Genomic DNA, 19583 nt, shown 5'->3' with positions numbered 1-19583 from the left:
CTTATTGTGTTATTTAGTGCATATATACTGAATCATGTTGTCAATTTTATAATTATTACCGAATTGCTAAAATAGATTTACCGAATTATATATAAAAATTTTTGAGCAGCATACCCATAGACAAAACCCTAGATTCGCCACTGCCACATTTGACATCGGCGCCAGCGGCTGAACTCAACACCATGGCCTGCCTGCATGGTCCATGCGTTCCATGCGATAAGCCAGAAGGCGTTGGCTGAATTGCCGCGCCGCAAATCGGAGAAGCTTGGCTTGCCCTCGCCTCGAAGCAAGGCTGCAGGACGGCGCGCAGGTCACCGTCCGCGGCTTGTCAAAGAATTTTACACATAAAAAAAGACACGTTTTTTCCCCCTTCGGAGTACGGCCATGTTTAGATTGCAAAAAATTTCAAACTGATGAATAGTAGCACTTTCGTCTTATTTAGTAAATATTGTCCAATCATGGACCAACTAAGCTCAAAAGATTCATCTCATGATTTCGAACTAAACTGTGCAATTAGTTATTTTTTTTACTTATATTTAATGCTTCATGCAAGCGGTTAAAAATTGATGTGATGGAGAGAAAGTGAAAAAACTTAGAATTTGAAGATGATCTAAACAAGGCTTATATATCTGCCACTTGCAAGAGCCCACAACTATACATGACACTCACAGCTCACGAAAAGTCCCGGTACACTCCAAACGCTATCCATGTCACTCAAATGTCATTTACAGGTAGTCGCCAAAAAAAAAGAGTCATTTACAGGCGACTAGACTAACAGAGGACAGAATAAAAACGTGCAAGGATCCAGCAGCACTCAACTCCAAAGTAACCTGACCCAGGTGCTGCCTCAGCCCCAATCTGCTTTTCTTTTGTTTAAATATATAAACCGTGCAGCGCTTTTGTAGTATACACGCAGTGTAGCTGAACCAACTTCAGAGGACGTCGGCTTCGCGGTCGGGGACCCTGTACGAGTAGCCCAGATCGTCCGAATGCCGCCGTATGATGCTCGCCCTCTGCATCAGCCGCACCAGCTGCTGCACCACCTCCGACATTGGCGGGCGGAACTCCGGCTCCGACTGCAAAAATTGGCCACACAGCATCCCAATCTTAGTCCACCTCTGAAAGAGAGGGGTTTAGCTCACATGCCAGCCAAAAACTATTTTATGACTGACTTGATGTTGTTCGACGACTGGACTCGGTGGTCGCTAACAATGATTATTATTTCAATTAAAACCGGAAACTGGTGATGCAGTGCAAGAACATACAAGGCTTTAACAAAGGAGAGAGAGATGGACTTTACGCAGCACCAACGATAAACAATGTACCTGGACGCAGATCGCGATTATGTCGGCGAAACGGGAGAGGGACTTGGCAGGGTACAGCCCATCCAGTGCCGGATCAGCCATCTTGGCAAGTAGATCGATGTCGTGGAGCTGCGGGGTTGCCCATCTGACAAGAGACTGTTCTGACCTCTCCCTGGAGCTGGAAGGCACATACAGTTATCCAAATCGCAACAAGATCAGAATGAATTGTCAGCTTGGTCTACCAGTTTCACTCACTAATACTACAAATGGCATTTCTTTAAAAAAATACTTCAAATGACAAGATCAGAAATGGCAGGCATATTACCTGTCTAGTGGTTTACGGCCTGTCAACAGCTCTAGCATCACTACTCCAAAACTGTACACATCGCTCTTTGCAGTGTATATTCCTGACATGGCGAACTCAGGGGCGCTATATCCAAAAGAGCCAACCACTTCAGCGGAAACCTGGGCATACCGGCATAACATAGCAATATCTTCTTAGCCCAAGTAGCAGCTAGAAAAAAAAAAAGCTGAAGATAACGCTTCGGAAAGAATTACCATTGACAGATAGTGCTACATTGTTTACCTCTCTCTCAGGATTCGGTGACAGAGCAGCAAGCCCACAGTCAGACAGATGTGGACTGTACTCTTCATCAAGCAGGATGTTAGATGACTTGAAGATCCTATGTACCACAGGTGGCAGGCACACCTCATGCAGGTACCTAGAAAATTAGATGTTACATGTAGTATAATGAATACCAGAATAACATAGCCTTCTCATGGAATGAAAATATCAGATTTTCTTGAATAACATAACATACTCTAAAGCGCGAGCGGTGCCTAGCGCTATCCTTATGCGGGTGTTCCATGTGAGTTTCTTGCTCATCCCATCAGAGAAGTGCAGTATATCATGTAGTGTTCCGTTTCCAATGTACTCATACACAAGAAGCCTTTGTCCATGCTCAACACAATAGCCTGTAAGGGGCACAATGTTTGGGTGTCTGAGCCGAGAAATGTTCGAGACAACCTCGAGAAAATTATCTTCTTCATACAGAGACAGAGAAGCACTGTCTATCTTCTTCACGGCAAGTACCTGCCATCACATTTACAGGCAAGATTTAGTTTCAGAATCATAACGAAACAAAACAAACTAATAATTAATTGACATAAGCAATGCTATGTCAACATTATTTTTTATATATATTTGACTGTGTGTTGTTGATAATGCAATAAAAAGGTAAAAATGATCTAAACAGTCAAATATGGAAACTAAACCTGACCAAGTCATAGAGTTTCACCATTGTATCAGATATAAGGAACATGGGATACAAATGGCACAGCTCAAAATTTTCAATTAGGTCAAATATTCAAATATCCTATTACCTTCCCATTAGGAAAATCAGCCTTGTAAACACGACCAAGTGAACCCTCGCCAAGGAGAGTGTCTTGACAGAAGCTATTCGTAGCAACTTGGAGAGCAGCAACTGTATATGATTTCACTGTCACAGGAACCTTTGGCTTTTTGGCAGTAGAACCATTTGTACCATGCACTCTGTCCGGAGTCATCTTTCCAGCAGGTTGGAGATCTGAAGTTGCTACCACAGCATTTTCATGGTTGTTGTTCAGGACTTCCCTATTAGATGCTGCAGCAACGAAACACCAAGAAATGTAAAAATATGGAGCAGCAACAATTTACCAATTCAAGCCAGACCTACCTTAGCTGTTTTATTTTTACTCTTTTCTTATTAAAAATTATGACAACAGCAAAATCGTGAGCTGCTGATCCATTTTGCTTACCTCACTAAATTACTAGATCCTGTGGTTTTAGTAATTTATTTTTAGTGTTCCCGATTCAGAGCATATCACAATTCTGATCTGATGAATTATGAATCACTAGCTGATAATAAATGCTGGTACGGTAGTAGAACACTACAGTGCAGAAAGAAATAGGACCATACCTCTTTCTATGTTTACTGCAAGAGAACCCACAATATCTTTTGGTTCACTGCTTGCATCATCATTTCTTTTTCGTGCATTGTGAAGGCAGAACACCAACACGAAAAGAACACATGAGGCAGCAGCTATTGAGCCAACCGCTATGCCTATAAGAGGACCTGTTTGCATCTTCTTGTCGTCTTGATCAATTGGAGTCTCTGGGATAGTTGGAGCACTAATAGGTCCTTGAGGATCGTTTGGCTGATCATGTGGCTTCAGAGTTGGTGGTGGGGAGGCAGGCATATTGACAAATGAGTTTCCTCCAACTCTGTGGTTGCAATTGCACCAACACATCAGCATGTATGTACTTGATGATTAAAATACAAAAGACAAAAGTAAAGCATACTTGTGCATACATTAAATTTGCAATTGAGCTGAATCCTTGAGGTATCATGCCGCTGAAATTGTTGTTTGCAATATTTCTGTTTGAAGGTTGATCATAATACATAACAAATTATCAGATAAAACTTCATGAAAGGAAAATTAGCAGTCATATCAATATGTGGGAAGCTACTTACAGTGTTGAAAGGCTTATGTTGCTGAGGACATCAACTGTGCCTGATAGTTGATTATTTTGCATATAACTGCATAGCAGGCAAGAAGAAACCAATTAGAACCATGAAACAGAAATACAAATGGGGGAAGATCTGAATACTTACAGGCTAGAAAGTTTTGACAGAGAGCCCATTGAGAAAGGAAGATTCCCCGTCAGGTTGTTGAAAGATACGTCTCTGTAAGGATTTTAATTAGCATAAGATGAATTCATAGGGTTTAAGAGCAGCTAATCTTATATTGTATTAACACTAATAAAATTATCATCATCCTCACTTGAAAATGGATACTCCTTCCAGTCAAAATAAGTCACCCTAGGATCCATGCATCAAACTATTTTAATTTTCACCAATAATGTGATAATGTCTATATGATTGTTAGATTGTCCACATGAAAATGATATCAGTAAATTTTCTTGAAAAAACTCTTTTTATAGATTCAACAGATACCTCCTATGATTGGAAATAGAATTCCATCTAGCTTTGTCCTAAGTCAAACTAGTTTGACTTTGACCATCAATTATCCAAAAATTTATATAGATTTACAACACAAGATTGTCATTACTAGATTCATTATAAAAACTAGTTTTATAATATGGTTCTCCTCTTACTGAAATAAGCGTTCAGGCGTGTTCGTTCTATAATATAAATAAATTTTCATTTCAGATAATATTGTTAGTCGGAGTCTTTTATTTTTAACTTAAGACAGACGTAGATGGGCTTACATTTGTGATTAAAAGAAGTATGTTACAATTTTATTGGTGGCAATGTTATATTTTGAATATTGTTTTTGTGCTCAAAATTACACTTATTTTCTAATGAAGAGGACATTCAATACTGAAATAGTATGTGCATGATTAATAATTTCGACCACACAATATTCAAGTCAAGTTTGCATACGAAAACAAACGGCTCAGTAGGCCTTACAGTTCTGAAAGTGAATTGAAGCTTCCAAATAGTTCACCAATTTCCTGAAATAACGAGTTGTGGCTGAGATTGCTGCACACAGTGGTTCATTGCAGTTTAGATTGTGTTAACTAAAAACATCATCACAGAACGAATTACATCTTTGCAACGGACAGCAACTTACAGGTACTCCAGTGAAACCAAGTTGGATATAGAGTACGGAAGATTACCCGAGAAGTTATTTTTTGCCAAATTCCTGCGTTCGTTTTGAATCAAATTTCAAGAATCAAATAGCATGAATAAACATGTACAGGTTGGGAGGCATTACAGATAGGTAAGGTTTGATGGCAACTGGTAAGGAATTGCATCATGCAAGTAGTTGTTGCTTAAGTCCCTGCAAGTTTAGAAACCGAAGATATAAATTACGAAAAGGACACGAAAACTGAACAACTATAATCAAGTGTTAGCTCCTACATTGTTTTCAGAGCCTGTAGACTTGACAATTGATAACCAAGAGTACCATTCAGCTCCATACCAGAAAGCTTGCTGCAAAGCGTGGGAAGAGACAGAATACTTCAGTTAACAGGTAAATTCATATAGCCGTGATTGTAAACAGAAAAATGAAAATGATAAGGTCCACATGCATTTTGAAGGAAATATTTCTACTCTGCAAACTTTATCTGTATACTAAACCAGATTTGAATAGCTTAACAAATAACAACACATATGTCAAGATACTGTCAAGGGCAATTTTGGTTAAAAAAACTATGAATTTCAGTTACAAAATTATGCGGAACAACATTTACTCTCTTACCGGAGCATAACAACACAATGTATGACCATATCTCTCATCATAGCAAGCATGAAAAAGCAGTGCGTTATATCTATATATTATCTCCAGGACCAGTACAGTGTGCTGATCGTTTTTATAATATGCGTTTGGCCATAACAGCAGTGGTGACCCATTTTTTTGGTGGAAAAGCAGGGCAGCAGCAGCAGTGGATGGATGTACTTGTGAATGCTAGGCACCACTAACAAACTTTTCAGCAAGCAGCATGAGAAAAAAGGTTCAGATAATTCATCAGAGACTTTCTGTGCCCCCTTTTTTTAAGGAGCCGGAGTGAAGTGGGGGGAAGAAAAGAGTAAACACCGACGTTTCCTAGAATCACGGCTCAATGTGACAGACTGAATATATTGTCGTTTTCATCGCTAGAAAGTCTAGATTTGGTGCGTGAGAAACTGAGAATCTCTTCTACATACATTGAGGTGACGGCGGAGCCCGAGCAGGAGACACCCGTCCACGCGGCGCCGCAGGGGTCGCCGCCGCTGGCGGACCATCCGGTGAGCTGCGCCGGGCTGTTCCAGGAGCTGTAGAGATTCCCCAACGCCGCAACTGCATGCAAGAACAACCAGAGCACCGATCACACTTCACACAGGCATAGCTTAGCTGCTGAAACACATTTCAGGAAACCAAGAACGCCGAGCCCGGGTAAGGCGGTGCGGTCTTGCTAAAACTGCATTACCATCGCCGGCGTCGGTGTCGGCTTCCGCCACCGCCACAAGCGCGACGAGGAGGAGGAGGCCGGCCGCCGGCGTCGCAGTTCTTGACTTCATCCTGCCTGCCTACTATCGCTCTATCTGAAAAATCTCTTCCGGCTGCAGTGCTCCTCTACACGGCCAAGGCGATGCTCACCATGGGCAGCACCTCCCCCTCCCCCTGCTCCACAGCTTTATCTATCATCCATCCATCAGTGACAGCTCAGACACACGCGCGCGGCCTGGGAAGAAGCGGTCGCTTGCTTGCTTCAGGCAGCCGAGGGAATGCAGTGTGGTGTCGGCAAAGCTTAATTCCTCTCTCTCTCTCTCTGCTGTGCTGCTGGCCGCAGTGTGTGTGTGTGTGGTGTGGGTACAGCGTGGGTTCCGGGCGGATGTATGTAAATGCAGCTGGGAGAAGGGAAGAGAATGGAGAGGACGGATGGCGTGATTGTCACTACTACCAAATGTGGAGTGCGACCGGGGTCTCGCATCGCTGCTCGTGCATGGATGCGCTGCTGCTGAGGACGGACGATGGCGAGCTCTAAACAACTCGAAAAAGTGGGCGATCGGAATGACGGGTGCCGGATTATTGATTATTCGTTGGGTGGAACATCAGAAAAACCATTAGTCAAGCATGCTGGGTCCGCTCTAGTAGGCTCCAGCACCCCCAAAAGGTTGGTTCATGTTCATCATGGGGGGCAAAGACAAACCGACACCTCTTCGTCTTCTCAGGCAGCGGATAGGTGATACGAACGAACGAACAGGCGAACGCAGTTAATCCTGGCTAGCAGTACAGGTAGTGTACGTTCAAACGTCTAGTTGCTGTCTAAAAGATCCAGATGAGTTTGACTCCACCTCACCTTGTGGAACATGTTGGTACTGCACTTGAGTACTCCCTTCTACGGAGTACTCCTGCATAATACAAACTCGATTCCATCAGTCTGTTTTATACCAGGCTCTGCTACTAACTAGCGCGTCGAAAGTTGGAATCATAGCAGCAAGTGGTGGCAAAGCCTCGTGCACGTCCACCTAGACATGGCATGTGCCGAGGGAAATCTGACGCCGACGCTTAATCCCGGTGCACCAATCAGCTCACCACTTAAGCAAGGTAATCGAGCGCCCGTGACTTGGGTGGCCTGTGGCCACCTGCGCGGTGGCCCTGCTGCCCGTGACAGGTAGGGCCCCCTCCCAAGGACAAGGAGCCTGCTGCCCAAGACAGTTCGTTTGTGCTTGTTTAGTTTATAAGTCGTTCTTTTTCAGTCAACGAATAATATTTTTCTCTCACACCAAATCAGCCAAACAAGTCAAAACGAAATTGTGCCCGTGTAATGAGCCAGCTGCCCGCGGCCATTCATTCGCCCATTCCCCCAGTTCGCTCCCGCGATCGGCCACGCTGATCCAGACGGGTGCGCGGCCAGCCACGGCATGTGGCGTTCCCTCGCGTTCCGGCGTCGTTTACTCTCGATTCGGTGCGCTAGCAGGCAGTTTTAGAGCTGAACTCATTCATTCCGTCCGCGCGTCTGTTTTGTCGGCGCTCGGCGGTCTCCAAAGTCTCACATCATGGGCGGCCGGGTGTCGCGCGCGGCCTTGGGCACGTACGGAAAGGGGAGGAATCGCTCGGCGGCCAACGCATCATCAAGCGACAAGGCTCAAGCCGCGATCCAGGATTCCGGATGGGACGCCATGACCATGATGCCTGCCTGACCAGTGACCACACAGTCTAGTAGTCCACACTCCATAGTGATGTGGGACGACGACGCGCGAATCATTGGGTTCTTTGCAGCGGGGGCCTGAGGGCTGGACAACTGGTGCAGCGGAGCGGAGCGGACGAGGCTCACCGCTCACCTACTTGACGGGCGACGATCACTCTGAGACGCACTCTACCGTTGCTGCTTGAAAAGCCACGTCGCCAACTACTGGACTACGAAAGGAAAGGAAATGCACGAAAACGGAAGGATAGACGGGACGGAATGCCGGAATGGGCGCTGGGGTTTTCACCGTTCAGTTCACCAGATAGCAACGCGCAACTAGAATGGGAGCGCAAATCATGGCCAACCAAATGTAGCACATGAATGTGCAGTTATTTAACGTTGGAAAAGACTAGCCATCGACCAGACCCATTATGCAGAACCAAGAAAGGAATGCCAACGACATATAACTTGTTAGCATATGAAAGCTGGACAAAGAACTCACCTCGCAGATCGCAATCGTCCGGACATCAGTAACCGCAATAGGGAATGAATTGGCCATCTGGTGCAACCAACGTTGTCCACAAGTGCCGACATTCTACCAACCAGGGGGGATGAGATAAGAACAAGAGGGGCACTTTAACCCACCAAACGCTGAAGGAGACAAGCAGGCTAAGTAATACGTACTGTACTATATGCTTTAGATGAATATAAGACGGGGACACCCAGATCTCACTGTTTTACACTCCCAATACCAGAAGTAGCTACTGGATGACGAAGCCATATAGAAGGTTAAAAGCCAGGTTTGATGAGAAACAAAATGAAGGAACAGCAAAGCAAGGGAGGGAGGTGATAGCTTCAGATGCCTAGCGTGTTTGATGGAATAGGGTCGGCACCTGTTCTGCCGAGCTAGACCGACTGAATGATCACCGAGTTGGTCACGCCGGCTTCCTCGATGGTCTTGGTCGCGTCCTCAAGCGGCTTTGGGGGGAACCCGGCCTGCAGCGTGTAATCGCTGGCTTCTGGCCTTGTCGCGTCGATAAATGCCCGCACGTCGCTAATCGTGTGGCTTGTGTTGAAACGGGCAACCAAGCGACTGCCGTCTGCGAACCTGATTTGGAGGGAGGTTGATGGCAAAGAATCGTCCACTGTGATTGCCCGAGGAGCAGTGACACTACTGGAAGCAGCAGCACTGGAAGTATTATTATCAGAAGGTTCCATGAGGGTTCTTCGTTCCCCTTCAAAAGGAGCAGCACGCTTGACTGGCTCCTGTTACCAAGGCAGTGATAGATACCGTTAAGGTTAGATGCTTGAACAATTGAAGCAAGTGCACATTTCGAGCTAATCATACTTACAGTAAATTCTTCTTCCTTCCGGACAAGATTCACATTCACCTTAGATTTCACATCAGCCGGCTCAAGCTCAGTTGGGCAGACAGAATCCTTGATGCTCTAGTAAAAAGAATATGAGGGAATAAAGAAACTAACATGCAGTGCCACAAACTAAACAAGAGCTAAGAAAAACAACAGACCGAAGGAGATAGATAACAAGTATACAAGAAGACACCATAAAAGACAGTAAACGACAATGTACCCAAAAAAATATTATTGATGTTGAAACCTACATTATCCACCTTTCATCTACACCTTACCTTCTGTCTACAACTTAAGGCTTTTATGTCTAGTACAGAGCCACAAGGCCCCGAGTTTACAACACGATTTAAGCAATTTTAAGTAAAAAAAATATCATGGCCTTCTTCCGCTCCACTTTGAATACCTGGTGGAACCTTCATATATGAGGTAAGTGCTTAAGTATATATAACTCAATAAGAATAAGCATTTGCTTAATCCCTTGGCCTATGCCTGAATTGGCTGGTTCATAAAACTTGACAAATATAGGTCAAAGTGTTACTTCCATTTTTAAATTAGGTTGAGTTATCATTTCCTGACCAGATACCAATTCAGGCGTGAATAAGACTTCGCTGAGAAACAGATTTCTCAAACAGAAACAATCTGCCCCCCCCCCCCCCCCCACCCCACCCCTGTGGGGCTATTAAAAGTTTCCCTCTCACCTACCAAATAGCTCCTGCCCCATTCATATAATTATTATTAGGGGACCAGTCTAAAAACAAAACAGTTGCAAACCATTATGATGAAAACCAGCAGAGAAGTAATAATACTTGTTCCAAGTGAAAAGAAAATACGGTTCCATATGATCCCTTGATTCTTCTAACTCATTAATTACTCAGAAATATATTGTTCAATATAAAGTCTGAGACACATCGTACTGTACTGGGCTATGTGCCAACAGGACAAAAACATTAACTAGAAGTACCATTCTGGATTGAAAATAAGGGTGAACAAGCTATATATATGTTTGAAGAAAAGGTGGTGGTGCCTCACATAAAATTAGGCATAGTAAAGCAGAAATGTGATAGGCGCGGTACCATAGAACAGAGTTCTTTACCTTTAAAAAGGATGCATTTGCTGGATCATCGAAACTTCTAAGTGGGCCATCGTTTACTGTGAAGCCATTCCTCCAGAAGTAGATGTTATGGACAATTTCTTCTGGTGGCTGTGGTGCATCACACTCTATAGTTTCACCTGTCAGAAGTCTGCCAGTCCCAGTAAAGTTCATCGAACTAGATCGCCGGCGAGCCTCATACGGACCTTGCTTAGCCCCCTTCCTTTTAGCTTGCTTGAATACCTCATCCGTGTTGTTTTTACGTTTTGATCGATCTCTAACAACCATTCCACTGAAGACAAAAGAACATAAAATATAGATGACTACCGGTATATCAAGGGTGCACAGCATATGATTAAATTACTGACCATTGCTATATAATTTGTGTAAGAATCAAAAGAATGGATCCCATGCCAATATACATTAAAGTAAAAAGAAAAAAAAAGGGCGTACCCAGTGCAGAGAGCTCCCGCTCTGTGCGGGGTCTGGGGAAGGGTGTCAGTGGCAAGCCTTACCCTCGCCCATGCAATGCGAGGAGACCGCGACTTGAACCCGGGACCTTCCGGTCACAGGCGGTAAGACTCTACCGTTTGCACCAGGCCCGCCCTTCATTAAAGTAAAAAAAACTGTGACTAAAAAGTCAGTACATGATAAAACAAACACCACCAGACAATGCTTGCACTCTTTCATCTACAAGATTCTACATTACAGCTTCCAAATTTGTACAGTGTACAAATCAATGAGGCAAGTCAGAACTGGAATCCTGGTTAGTTTAACGATGCAAGAAGTGGCAAGCAAAGACGAGATCCTGCCAACTTCAATGGTGTTGTAATGCTGTTGATAAGAATAGAACTTATCTTTCTCAGAAAAGACATGATATGATATGGAAACAGTTGAACAAAAGAAAAAAAAAATGTAACAGTGTCAGGGGTGGGGGTTGACAAGTTGTTACTATCTTACAACAGAACTAGGACTATTCCAACTTCCTCCTGTTTAGCTGAGGCAAGCACCCAACATGCAATTTTTAATAAATTAATTGCAGAATGCTGAATTCCACGTCTCAAATAGATCCCACAAAAATGGCTGATTGCAGTGCAACCAAGAACCCATCAGCATTCAAAATTCAAATGTGGTTCTTGCTTTAATATGATAATGGAGAAAAGATCCAAACTAAGGAGTTAAATATAAACAAGTACAACCAGAAAGACATCAACTATGCCTAAACCTGATAACTGACCAGCAACACATAAAATAGATTGCCAACCAAGATGCTACACTGTTGGCAGGACTCACCAATTCAACCTGCTTTCATCAGTAACTAGTCGTCATCCTAAAAGTTTCCAGGGGTTTGGTTCAGACCATCGCTTTAATCCGTTAACAAGTCATTTAATAGACCCACTTATGCGCCACATGGCATCCTCTTCGTGGGAGCTAATTTCTGCCAAGCCCTAGCCCACCTAAACACTTGTCAGGCTGCAGGTGGTGCCCTGCCACTCGCCTATCACCTAACTCTTTTACAACAATGAAGGCATGCATTTTAAAGATCCAAAGCATGTTATCATTCTTAACTACTTAGTACCTAAACTACCAGGATTTCATGAACATATCATACTATGGACATCATTGCAGTAGCTGCCCTGTACTGTACATGACTAGGGGTTCTTGGTGGGTTTCAACTCTAGCCTACCCCAACTTGCTTGGGACTGACAGACTTTGTTGTTGTTGGAAAGTCCAAAAGTAAGTTCAGACAATTATATTAGGGTAAGTTCTATAATCATACAATTTTTGGTCCTCACTGGGGTCAATTTGGGTAATCTAATACACATTGATATCTTCATTTGCAACCTAGATTAAAAGGAACACAAGTCTTAAATATCTAAAAGCAGCTGTATCAAACAAGATTATCATAATCCACCCCAATGCTAAACGGAGGTTAGATGTCAAGAATAAGGACAAGAAATTCTATTTCAGTTGGCCTCGAGTTCAGCTGGTCGCACCCTTGATAGAGTTGTGGGACGGCCAGCTGGAGTTCAGTTCAAACCCTGGTCTCCTTTGCTTCCAGGTGAAGCAGGGTGCTAATCTAGCCTCTGACCCCTCACTTGAGGCCTTGTTTGGATCAAAGGAATTTCATAGGAAATTCATAGGAATCCATTCCTTTGGAAAGGTTTCTAGAAATGCTGTTTGGAATGAAGGAAACTTCAACAGTAAAACAAAGGAAAGTTTCCTACCTCCATTCATTTCACGGGAAACAAAACATCCAGTCCAAACCAATGGATTCACGAAGACCGAGACAGCAAGAGAAGAGAAACAAAAAATAATGTTACTTCCTGCGTTTTTCCTGTGTTATGGATTCCTGCGTTCCAAACACCCCTTCTAGTTATTTCCCGCATTTTTCCTTTCCTATGTTTTACCACTACACACTCACCCAATTCCTGCGTTTTTTCCTATTCCCGTGTTTTTGATTCCTGCGTTCCAAACACGCGAATGATTTCAGAACTCAAGTCTACTGCTAAGAATAATGAGATCCTGCTATGTGTTCCCATCAAATTTTGCGAAATGTTACCCTTCACAAATAATTTACTCTTAGTTTTTTCTAGCTAGGGTAAACCAGTGGCTTCTGATTGCTGCATAGAAAGCCTAAGCAACTCTAAAATTTGACATATTGTTAGATACAGGCTAGATACCCAAGTTTTGGACCTCTTTTCTCATGATTATAAACTTGAAAAGTCAAAACCAACACATAGCCCTCCATAACACTACCAAGCATAATGTCTAGCACCTTATCATAATAACATAAACTCCTAGTCTATGGAAGGTCATTGCATCATTATCAAAAGTGCTGCAACATGGTCTGCATTGTTTATTTGTGGCTAATGGCTAGCGTTATTAATGTTGAAGAACAAATCAAGCAATCTAGAGGAACTAGAGATGAAGAACAAATCAAACAATCTACAGGAACTAGAGATCAAAACACCTCCATTGAGCAGAGTATGAGTCAAATTTAAATGCAGCAAATGGGGATTAATCAGAAACACGAAGGCTTCCCTACTTCAAGCACATTTAATTATAGCATCATCCCAACAGAAAGCACATTTAATTATAGCATCATCCCACCAGAAACCCATTTTGAACTTAAACAAGACAATCTAAAACCCTAGAGATGAGTATCTCGATCTAGTTGGGAAGAAAACAACTATCCCAACCCTAGAGATTAGAGATTATAGATCACCTTGTCTCGCCGCCAGTGAAGTACTCGGGCGGTGGTGCCCATTCATCGTCGTCTTCGGAGTTCTCGTCGGACCCCGCAGTTCCCTTGCCACCACCGAGATCGGAGAGCGTCCTCACATTCCCCCGCGCACTCGCACCACCCGCCCTGGCCCTGCTGCCGCTCCCACCCCGCGTGTCGTGGCTTCTCTTCTGCCTCTTCACAGGCCTCCTCCTCTCCTCTTCCGCCACGGCCTCAGCGGCGAGCGCGGCGTCCTCATCGTCGCCGTCGTCGCCATCGACGTAGTCCTCATCATCCTCGTCCCCGTCGCACCCGCCGCCGACCACGTAATCCTCATCCTCGGTGTCCTCCCCACCCCCGGCTGGTGCAGCTGGTGGCGGGGGCACTGGATCGGCGGCGCCGGCGTCGGGTTCGCCGTCCACGGAGTCGTAGTAGGAGCGGACGGCGGATTCCAGGGCCCAGTTGTGGCTCTCGAGGTAGAAGGCCGCCTCCTGGGGGGTCGCAGAGGTCACGCCGCAGAAGGACTCCACCAGCGATTGCGCGGCCGCTGCCGTCGGCGCGCGCCCTGCGTCCCCGGCGGGCATCTCGTCTGCGGCGGCCGCGTGTCGAGATGGTATGGCGGCTGGGGCCGGGGTTTGGGGTTGGGGCTTGGCCGTCTCGTTTTTTTCCTTTTTCCATTTTTTGGTGCCCTTTTATTTTGACCGTCTCCGTCCGGGCCGTGGGCCTTAGGCCGTGGCGTGCGAAAGGGCTGGTTGTGCGCAATAGGAAAAAGTTCATTTTATCTCTTAAACTATCCTTAAACTTTAGTTTTCTTCACTAAACACGAAAATCCAGTAAATCAGCTCCCTCAACTTTTAAAACTATTCATTTTACCTCCGAGACCCGATTATAGGTGGTTTTCGAAGACGGTTCTGTCTTTTTCTTTTTTATTTATTTTAGCTGAATATTTTAAAAATCATAATAAATTATAGAAAAATTATAAAATAGAAAATCCAATTTTCCTGGACTCCCATGGGCGGATGTATGTTCATGGCAAGGGGTGCGCCTGCACCCACGAAAAATCAGGAAAAACAGTGATTATGTTCAATTTTCCACCATATACGCACCCATATCGTAAAAATCTATGCACCCACAAGGCTAGCGCACCCCCTTAAATTTCCTCTAGCTCCACCACTGGACTCGACATGAGTAAATCTATACAATAAACATATAATATAGTATGCTTTAGTACAAGGTTTTTGTTGTAGCTTTAGATCTATGCTTTTTTTAATTAATTCATAACTGCAGTTTCTATGGTGAAATTATGGTGAAATTTTTATGGTGGTATAATTATTGTATGCTTTAACTATAGTAAAATTTTTATATTCGTTTCTATTTTTACACACTTTTAACTATTTTTAAACTATTTAACAAGCATAAAACTAAATAAATCTATAACTCAGTTATCCATGATCCAATGAACATGAAATTTTTACTACAGTTCAATCATATGATAATTAGCCCACCATAAAACTTTCACCACAATTGGACCATATAAACTGCAGCTTTGGATTAATTACAGAAAAATATAGATCTAAAGATACAGTAAAAAGTTTATGCTAAAGCATAATATATTATATATTCACTGTGTAGATCTACTCATGTGGAGTCTAAGAAAATCATATTTTTCATTTTATGATTTTATTGTGATTTACTATGATTTTTAAAAAATTTAGCCGAAATAAATAAAAAAGAAAAAGATAAAACCGCCTTTGAAAACCACTTGTAACTGGGGCAGAAGGTAAAATGAATGGTTTTAAAAGTTGAGCGAGATGATTTATCCGGTTTTGTAGTTCAGGGAGAAAAACTAGACTTTAAGGATAGTTGGGGAGGTAAAATGGACTTTTTCCATAGCAAAATGCAGGCTTTCGAGCGAAATAGTTTTGCAATTCTGGGCTGGAGCTGATGGGCTACGGCCCATGAGCTTGAAAAAAGAAAAGGTAAAGCCCATGACACCATTGAGGGGTGGTACTTATTGGAACAGTCCCTTACGAACCTATAACTCTAGTTACCACTGTGGGCACCCAGCCCATGAGTTTGAAAATGAAAAAGTACAGCCCTTGACACCATCTCTTTTTTTGAGGGGACCCATGACACCATCGAGAGACCATTTGGCTGTACTTACTGGAACAATCTCTTACGAACAAAACGGTATACTTGTTGTAAAACATATGCTTAGCAGGAAATGAGAAGTAGAATTCTAATCTTAGTTCGTTTATATGTGAGCTCTTATTAAATTTTTAGGTTTTGACAAAATTATATATATGTGGGAGCTCTATGTTTTAATCACCAATAATTAGATGAATAAAGAATAGTCTCCCTATCTTATGTCTATTTGTTCTTCTACTTTTATATGTTGTGGTGACCATGAGAGGCGGAGAGGGAAAGGTCTTAACCATTGACGACATGTTTTATAACACATTATCAGCACGACAAGCTATACGTCGACATCGTCGTTGAAGCTGTCGCCGATCTTCGACGCTGACGCTTGTGCCGACATCTCACGCCGACTACTTCAATGACGTCGATATCTCCGATGTTGTTAGCGGAACGGATCTGCTACCTCTACCTGTTGCCGATATGAACTACATCAGCATGCACCATCGCTGTCAAGCAGGCAAATCTACGACAATACCAAACACTCTATGCGGTATATATGTACTAATCACGGTCCTACGCGACACGTGATGTAGATTAAATTAGCATTCTCCACGAGTTATGAAACACGTCTTCCAGATTGTTTGTGCTGGCCATCGAGCTGGTCTATATATTCTATGCACGTAGAATTGTATATGAAGTGCATATACTCGAAGTATATACATATAGTAATTGAATCTACATGAGTTGAATCTGTGAAAGTATACGGTAATATCTGCGTCTTTATTAAATTATTATTGACTTGCATGCCAGTACGCACCACTAGTACAGAAATAAGCTGTACTTCCGGTTGAGAAACCCTTTCAGTCCTGGTTTTTCAACAGGGAGCACGAATCCGGGACTAATCCGGGACTATAGAGCACCCCCTTTAGTCCTGGTTTCTCGTCCGGAACTAAAGATCCACCTTTAGTCCTGGTTGATAATACCAACCGAAGTTAAAGAGGCCTCCTGACCTAGCCACGTGGGCCGACCAACCGGGACTAAAGATTTTTTTTGTTTCTATTTCTATTTTCTTTTTTTGTTCTATTTTCTTTTTCTTTTCTTTTTGTTTCTATTTTCAATTCAATTCGTTTTGGTTTTCGAATACGCATTCTACGCTGCTACCGGATTAAAGGTTTTCTTTTTTTTCTATTTTCTTTTTCTTTTTTTCAATTGATGATTCGTTTTGGTTTTTGAATACGCATTCTACGCTGCTAGAATATACGTATTCTACACATTTATAATGTTCAAACATTTTGTATAAATTAAAGTATGAAGGACCTTTAGTCAAGGATGCAGCGGTACGATCTGTTCTATTCAAGTAAGGTCGTGCTGCATGGCTCGAGAGCTAAGCTTTTAAGTTAGCTTTCACTCTTCTGAGCAAGCGAGGTGGTGCTAATAGGTGGGACTGGCCAGCAATTCCAGCATATTGCATACTAGGACGCTCCATTCTGGTATATGCTCGTATGTGTGGGCTTCAGGTCGAGCCGGCCCATCGAGGCTGCATTAGTCCTAATTGGTAGCTCCAACCGAGACTAAAGATTCACTGTAGCAAAAGTCTACCGCAAATAACAGCCGGATATTATCTTTAGTCTCGGTTCGTAATAACAGTCGGAACTAAAGATCTTAGTGCAGATGTACCTCGGTACGGGACGATTCAGCAATGGCTACAACATCGCTGACTACCTCGGTACGGTAACTATACTAGCTAGGCCTCGTTCACTTTGTAAAAAAAAGTAAACTCGATGAATAGTATCACTTTCGTTTTATTTGGTAAATATTGTCCAATCGTGGACCAACTAGGCTCAAAAGATTCATCTCGTGATTTCCAACTAAACTATATAATTAGTTATTTTTTACCTATATTTAATACTCCATGTAAATAGCTAAAAATTGATATGATAAAGAGTGAAAAAACTTGAAATTTGGATGGCATCTAAATAAGGCCCTAGTAGTTGAGCTACATCGTCAGATACATATGGCTGATCCATCCTTGTCTCGATGCATGCATTTAATTTGCAGCAAAGAGCATGGGGTTCGCATCTAGTCCTCCGCCATACCTGTCGCTAGCACCAAGCACCGCCCTTCTGGTCTTCACAGCTCACGCCAGTAGTGTCAGCTATGCTTCGGGACACGCACCCACTATTGCAGGCCGTCCGGCTAAGTTAGCCTTTTTTTTTTACCTTTAGTCTCGATTGGAGACGGCAACCAGAACTAAAAGTTCATTTCTAGTTCTAGACGGAGCCTCCAGCCAGGAGTAGACTTTTACTCCCGGTTGAAGGGACCAACCAAAAGTAAAAGTTAACCTTTAGTCCCGGTTGGTCTACCAACCGAGACTAAATGTTTCTCTAGTCCTGAACACGAAAAATACCGAAACAAAAGCTAAATTTCGAAGCGGATCAAAAATTGTTTCTCTACCGGTGCACCAGACCACGTGTCCACGGCGCCGCACATGCATGGCCCCGTGCACAGCAGGAATTGTTTTGGACCCGTATGCCCAGACACCTTCCATGTTGTGATTGTGATCCTAATCCACCCAGTGACCTGCATGGTTCATGGGCCATCTCGGCTTGAAGCCGCTGCCACGTACTGGCGCCCCGGCTACGTGGCCCGCACGCTACACCATATGCAAATCCACGTCTGTAGTAGTGGAACCGTGGCATCAGCGTGTACTACCTCCGTTTTCGTTTACTTGTCACCAAATTTTTACCATAGCAATTTTAATCATACGCTTTTTCTACAAAAGATTTTTAAATACATCAAGTTTTCAAATATATGATTCTTTATTGAACATACTTCATTAATGTTATATACATGAAAGTATCTAATTTTTTTTTAGAAAAAAAATAGATAATTAAATTTGCTACAATAAAAAATTATTGATAACTAAACACAAACGAAGAGAAGTAGCTAGCTAAACACGCCTTTTTTCTCTCGTCGGACCAGAAGTACGGTGGTCATCAGCCCATCACGAACTGCAGATTGTGGGCCACCCACCACAGGTGCTATCCAGACACGTCGCTTCCTCGAGGCTGGTAGTCTTCCTCGCTCTGTATAGGCCGGATCGAAGAAGTCGTCGTCAGGCGGCCTGCACGCGGCTAGCATCTCCCTGTACTATCACGGCTACGGCCAACACGCCGTCCCTCGTGGCCTCGTGTGTCTCTGCAAGTCCAGAACATCCACGACTGCTAGTGTGGGCTCTGTTGGGCAGGATTTATTAACGTTATAACTAATTTATAGAGTTGATTTATTGTGAGAGAAAAATATTATTTTATAATTAAAAAGTATGATTAACTATGGCTTATAAGTTCAAACAAATAGAGCCGTGGTTGAGCCAACACATGAAAGGAGACAACGTTGTTAGGATTCAATGTCCTCACGTGACGGGCCTGGGTGACAAAAACTGGGGAAAAAAAATAGCAAAAGACTTTCGACCTCAGGGCGGCACGGCCTAAATAAAGAAAAGGAGAAGAAAGGCCGTATTAATTTGAAATTTTACGGTTGGCCTCTGAATCCCGAAGATTTTATGTATATGCCTTGTATTCTTGAAGAATAGGTCCTATATTTTTGGAAATTACAGATTTGTAGTATTTGTTTATGTTCGTATATTATATCATGTATTGATATTTTTTATGCTCATTTGAAGGCATTTATTTATCACACATTATGAATTATATATATATATATTGTAAGTACAAAATCTTAAATGATTACGCTAGAAACGTGGTATAAGATTTAT

At 43.0% G+C, this 19583-nt stretch overlaps 2 protein-coding genes across 3 annotated transcripts; both read right to left on the bottom strand.

Moving 5' to 3' along the window:
• Positions 1-587: 587 nt before the first annotated feature.
• LOC136521498 (protein STRUBBELIG-RECEPTOR FAMILY 8-like) lies at positions 588-6833 on the bottom strand. The gene is made up of 16 exons (XM_066515249.1): positions 6280-6833; positions 6017-6149; positions 5231-5302; positions 5085-5150; positions 4941-5012; positions 4778-4849; positions 3959-4030; positions 3818-3883; positions 3656-3721; positions 3263-3567; positions 2688-2947; positions 2126-2397; positions 1891-2026; positions 1630-1769; positions 1326-1482; positions 588-1076 (listed from the first exon to the last, which is right to left on the bottom strand). Exons 1-16 carry the CDS (start codon positions 6368-6370, stop codon positions 933-935), a joined length of 2124 nt encoding a protein of 707 aa, XP_066371346.1. The 5' UTR covers positions 6371-6833; the 3' UTR covers positions 588-932.
• Positions 6834-8653: 1820 nt separating this feature from the next.
• Positions 8654-14337, bottom strand: LOC136520645 (plant UBX domain-containing protein 4-like). 2 transcript variants are annotated; one of them, XM_066514224.1, is made up of 4 exons: positions 13673-14337; positions 10447-10735; positions 9336-9431; positions 8654-9249 (listed from the first exon to the last, which is right to left on the bottom strand). In XM_066514224.1, the coding sequence occupies exons 1-4, from the start codon at positions 14251-14253 to the stop codon at positions 8890-8892; spliced, it is 1326 nt and encodes a 441-aa protein (XP_066370321.1). In that variant the 5' UTR covers positions 14254-14337; the 3' UTR covers positions 8654-8889. The 2 variants fall into 2 exon arrangements, with proteins under 2 accessions (XP_066370321.1, XP_066370322.1); XM_066514225.1 differs by having other exon boundaries at positions 8654-9246.
• Positions 14338-19583: the final 5246 nt, after the last annotated feature.

Source organism: Miscanthus floridulus, chromosome 18 (assembly GCF_019320115.1).
Source record: "Miscanthus floridulus cultivar M001 chromosome 18, ASM1932011v1, whole genome shotgun sequence".
Taxonomy (NCBI): Eukaryota; Viridiplantae; Streptophyta; class Magnoliopsida; order Poales; family Poaceae; genus Miscanthus; species Miscanthus floridulus.
This window is presented reverse-complemented; position numbering and strand designations above follow the sequence as displayed.

Excerpts from the sequence above, each read along its gene's own strand:
- LOC136520645 (XM_066514224.1), bottom strand. The coding sequence starts at position 14,253 with ATGCCCGCCGGGGACGCAGGGCGCGCGCCGACGGCAGCGGCCGCGCAA. Across the intron at positions 9,432-10,446 it reads CAAATGCATCCTTTTTAAAG|AGCATCAAGGATTCTGTCTG; the intron begins GTAAAGAACTCT and ends TCTTTTTACTAG. Across the intron at positions 9,250-9,335 it reads GGAAGGAAGAAGAATTTACT|GAGCCAGTCAAGCGTGCTGC; the intron begins GTAAGTATGATT and ends CCTTGGTAACAG.
- LOC136521498 (XM_066515249.1), bottom strand. The coding sequence starts at position 6,370 with ATGAAGTCAAGAACTGCGACGCCGGCGGCCGGCCTCCTCCTCCTCGTC. Across the intron at positions 2,398-2,687 it reads CTGATTTTCCTAATGGGAAG|GTACTTGCCGTGAAGAAGAT; the intron begins GTAATAGGATAT and ends ATGTGATGGCAG. Across the intron at positions 1,770-1,890 it reads CACCGAATCCTGAGAGAGAG|GTTTCCGCTGAAGTGGTTGG; the intron begins GTAAACAATGTA and ends CGGTATGCCCAG.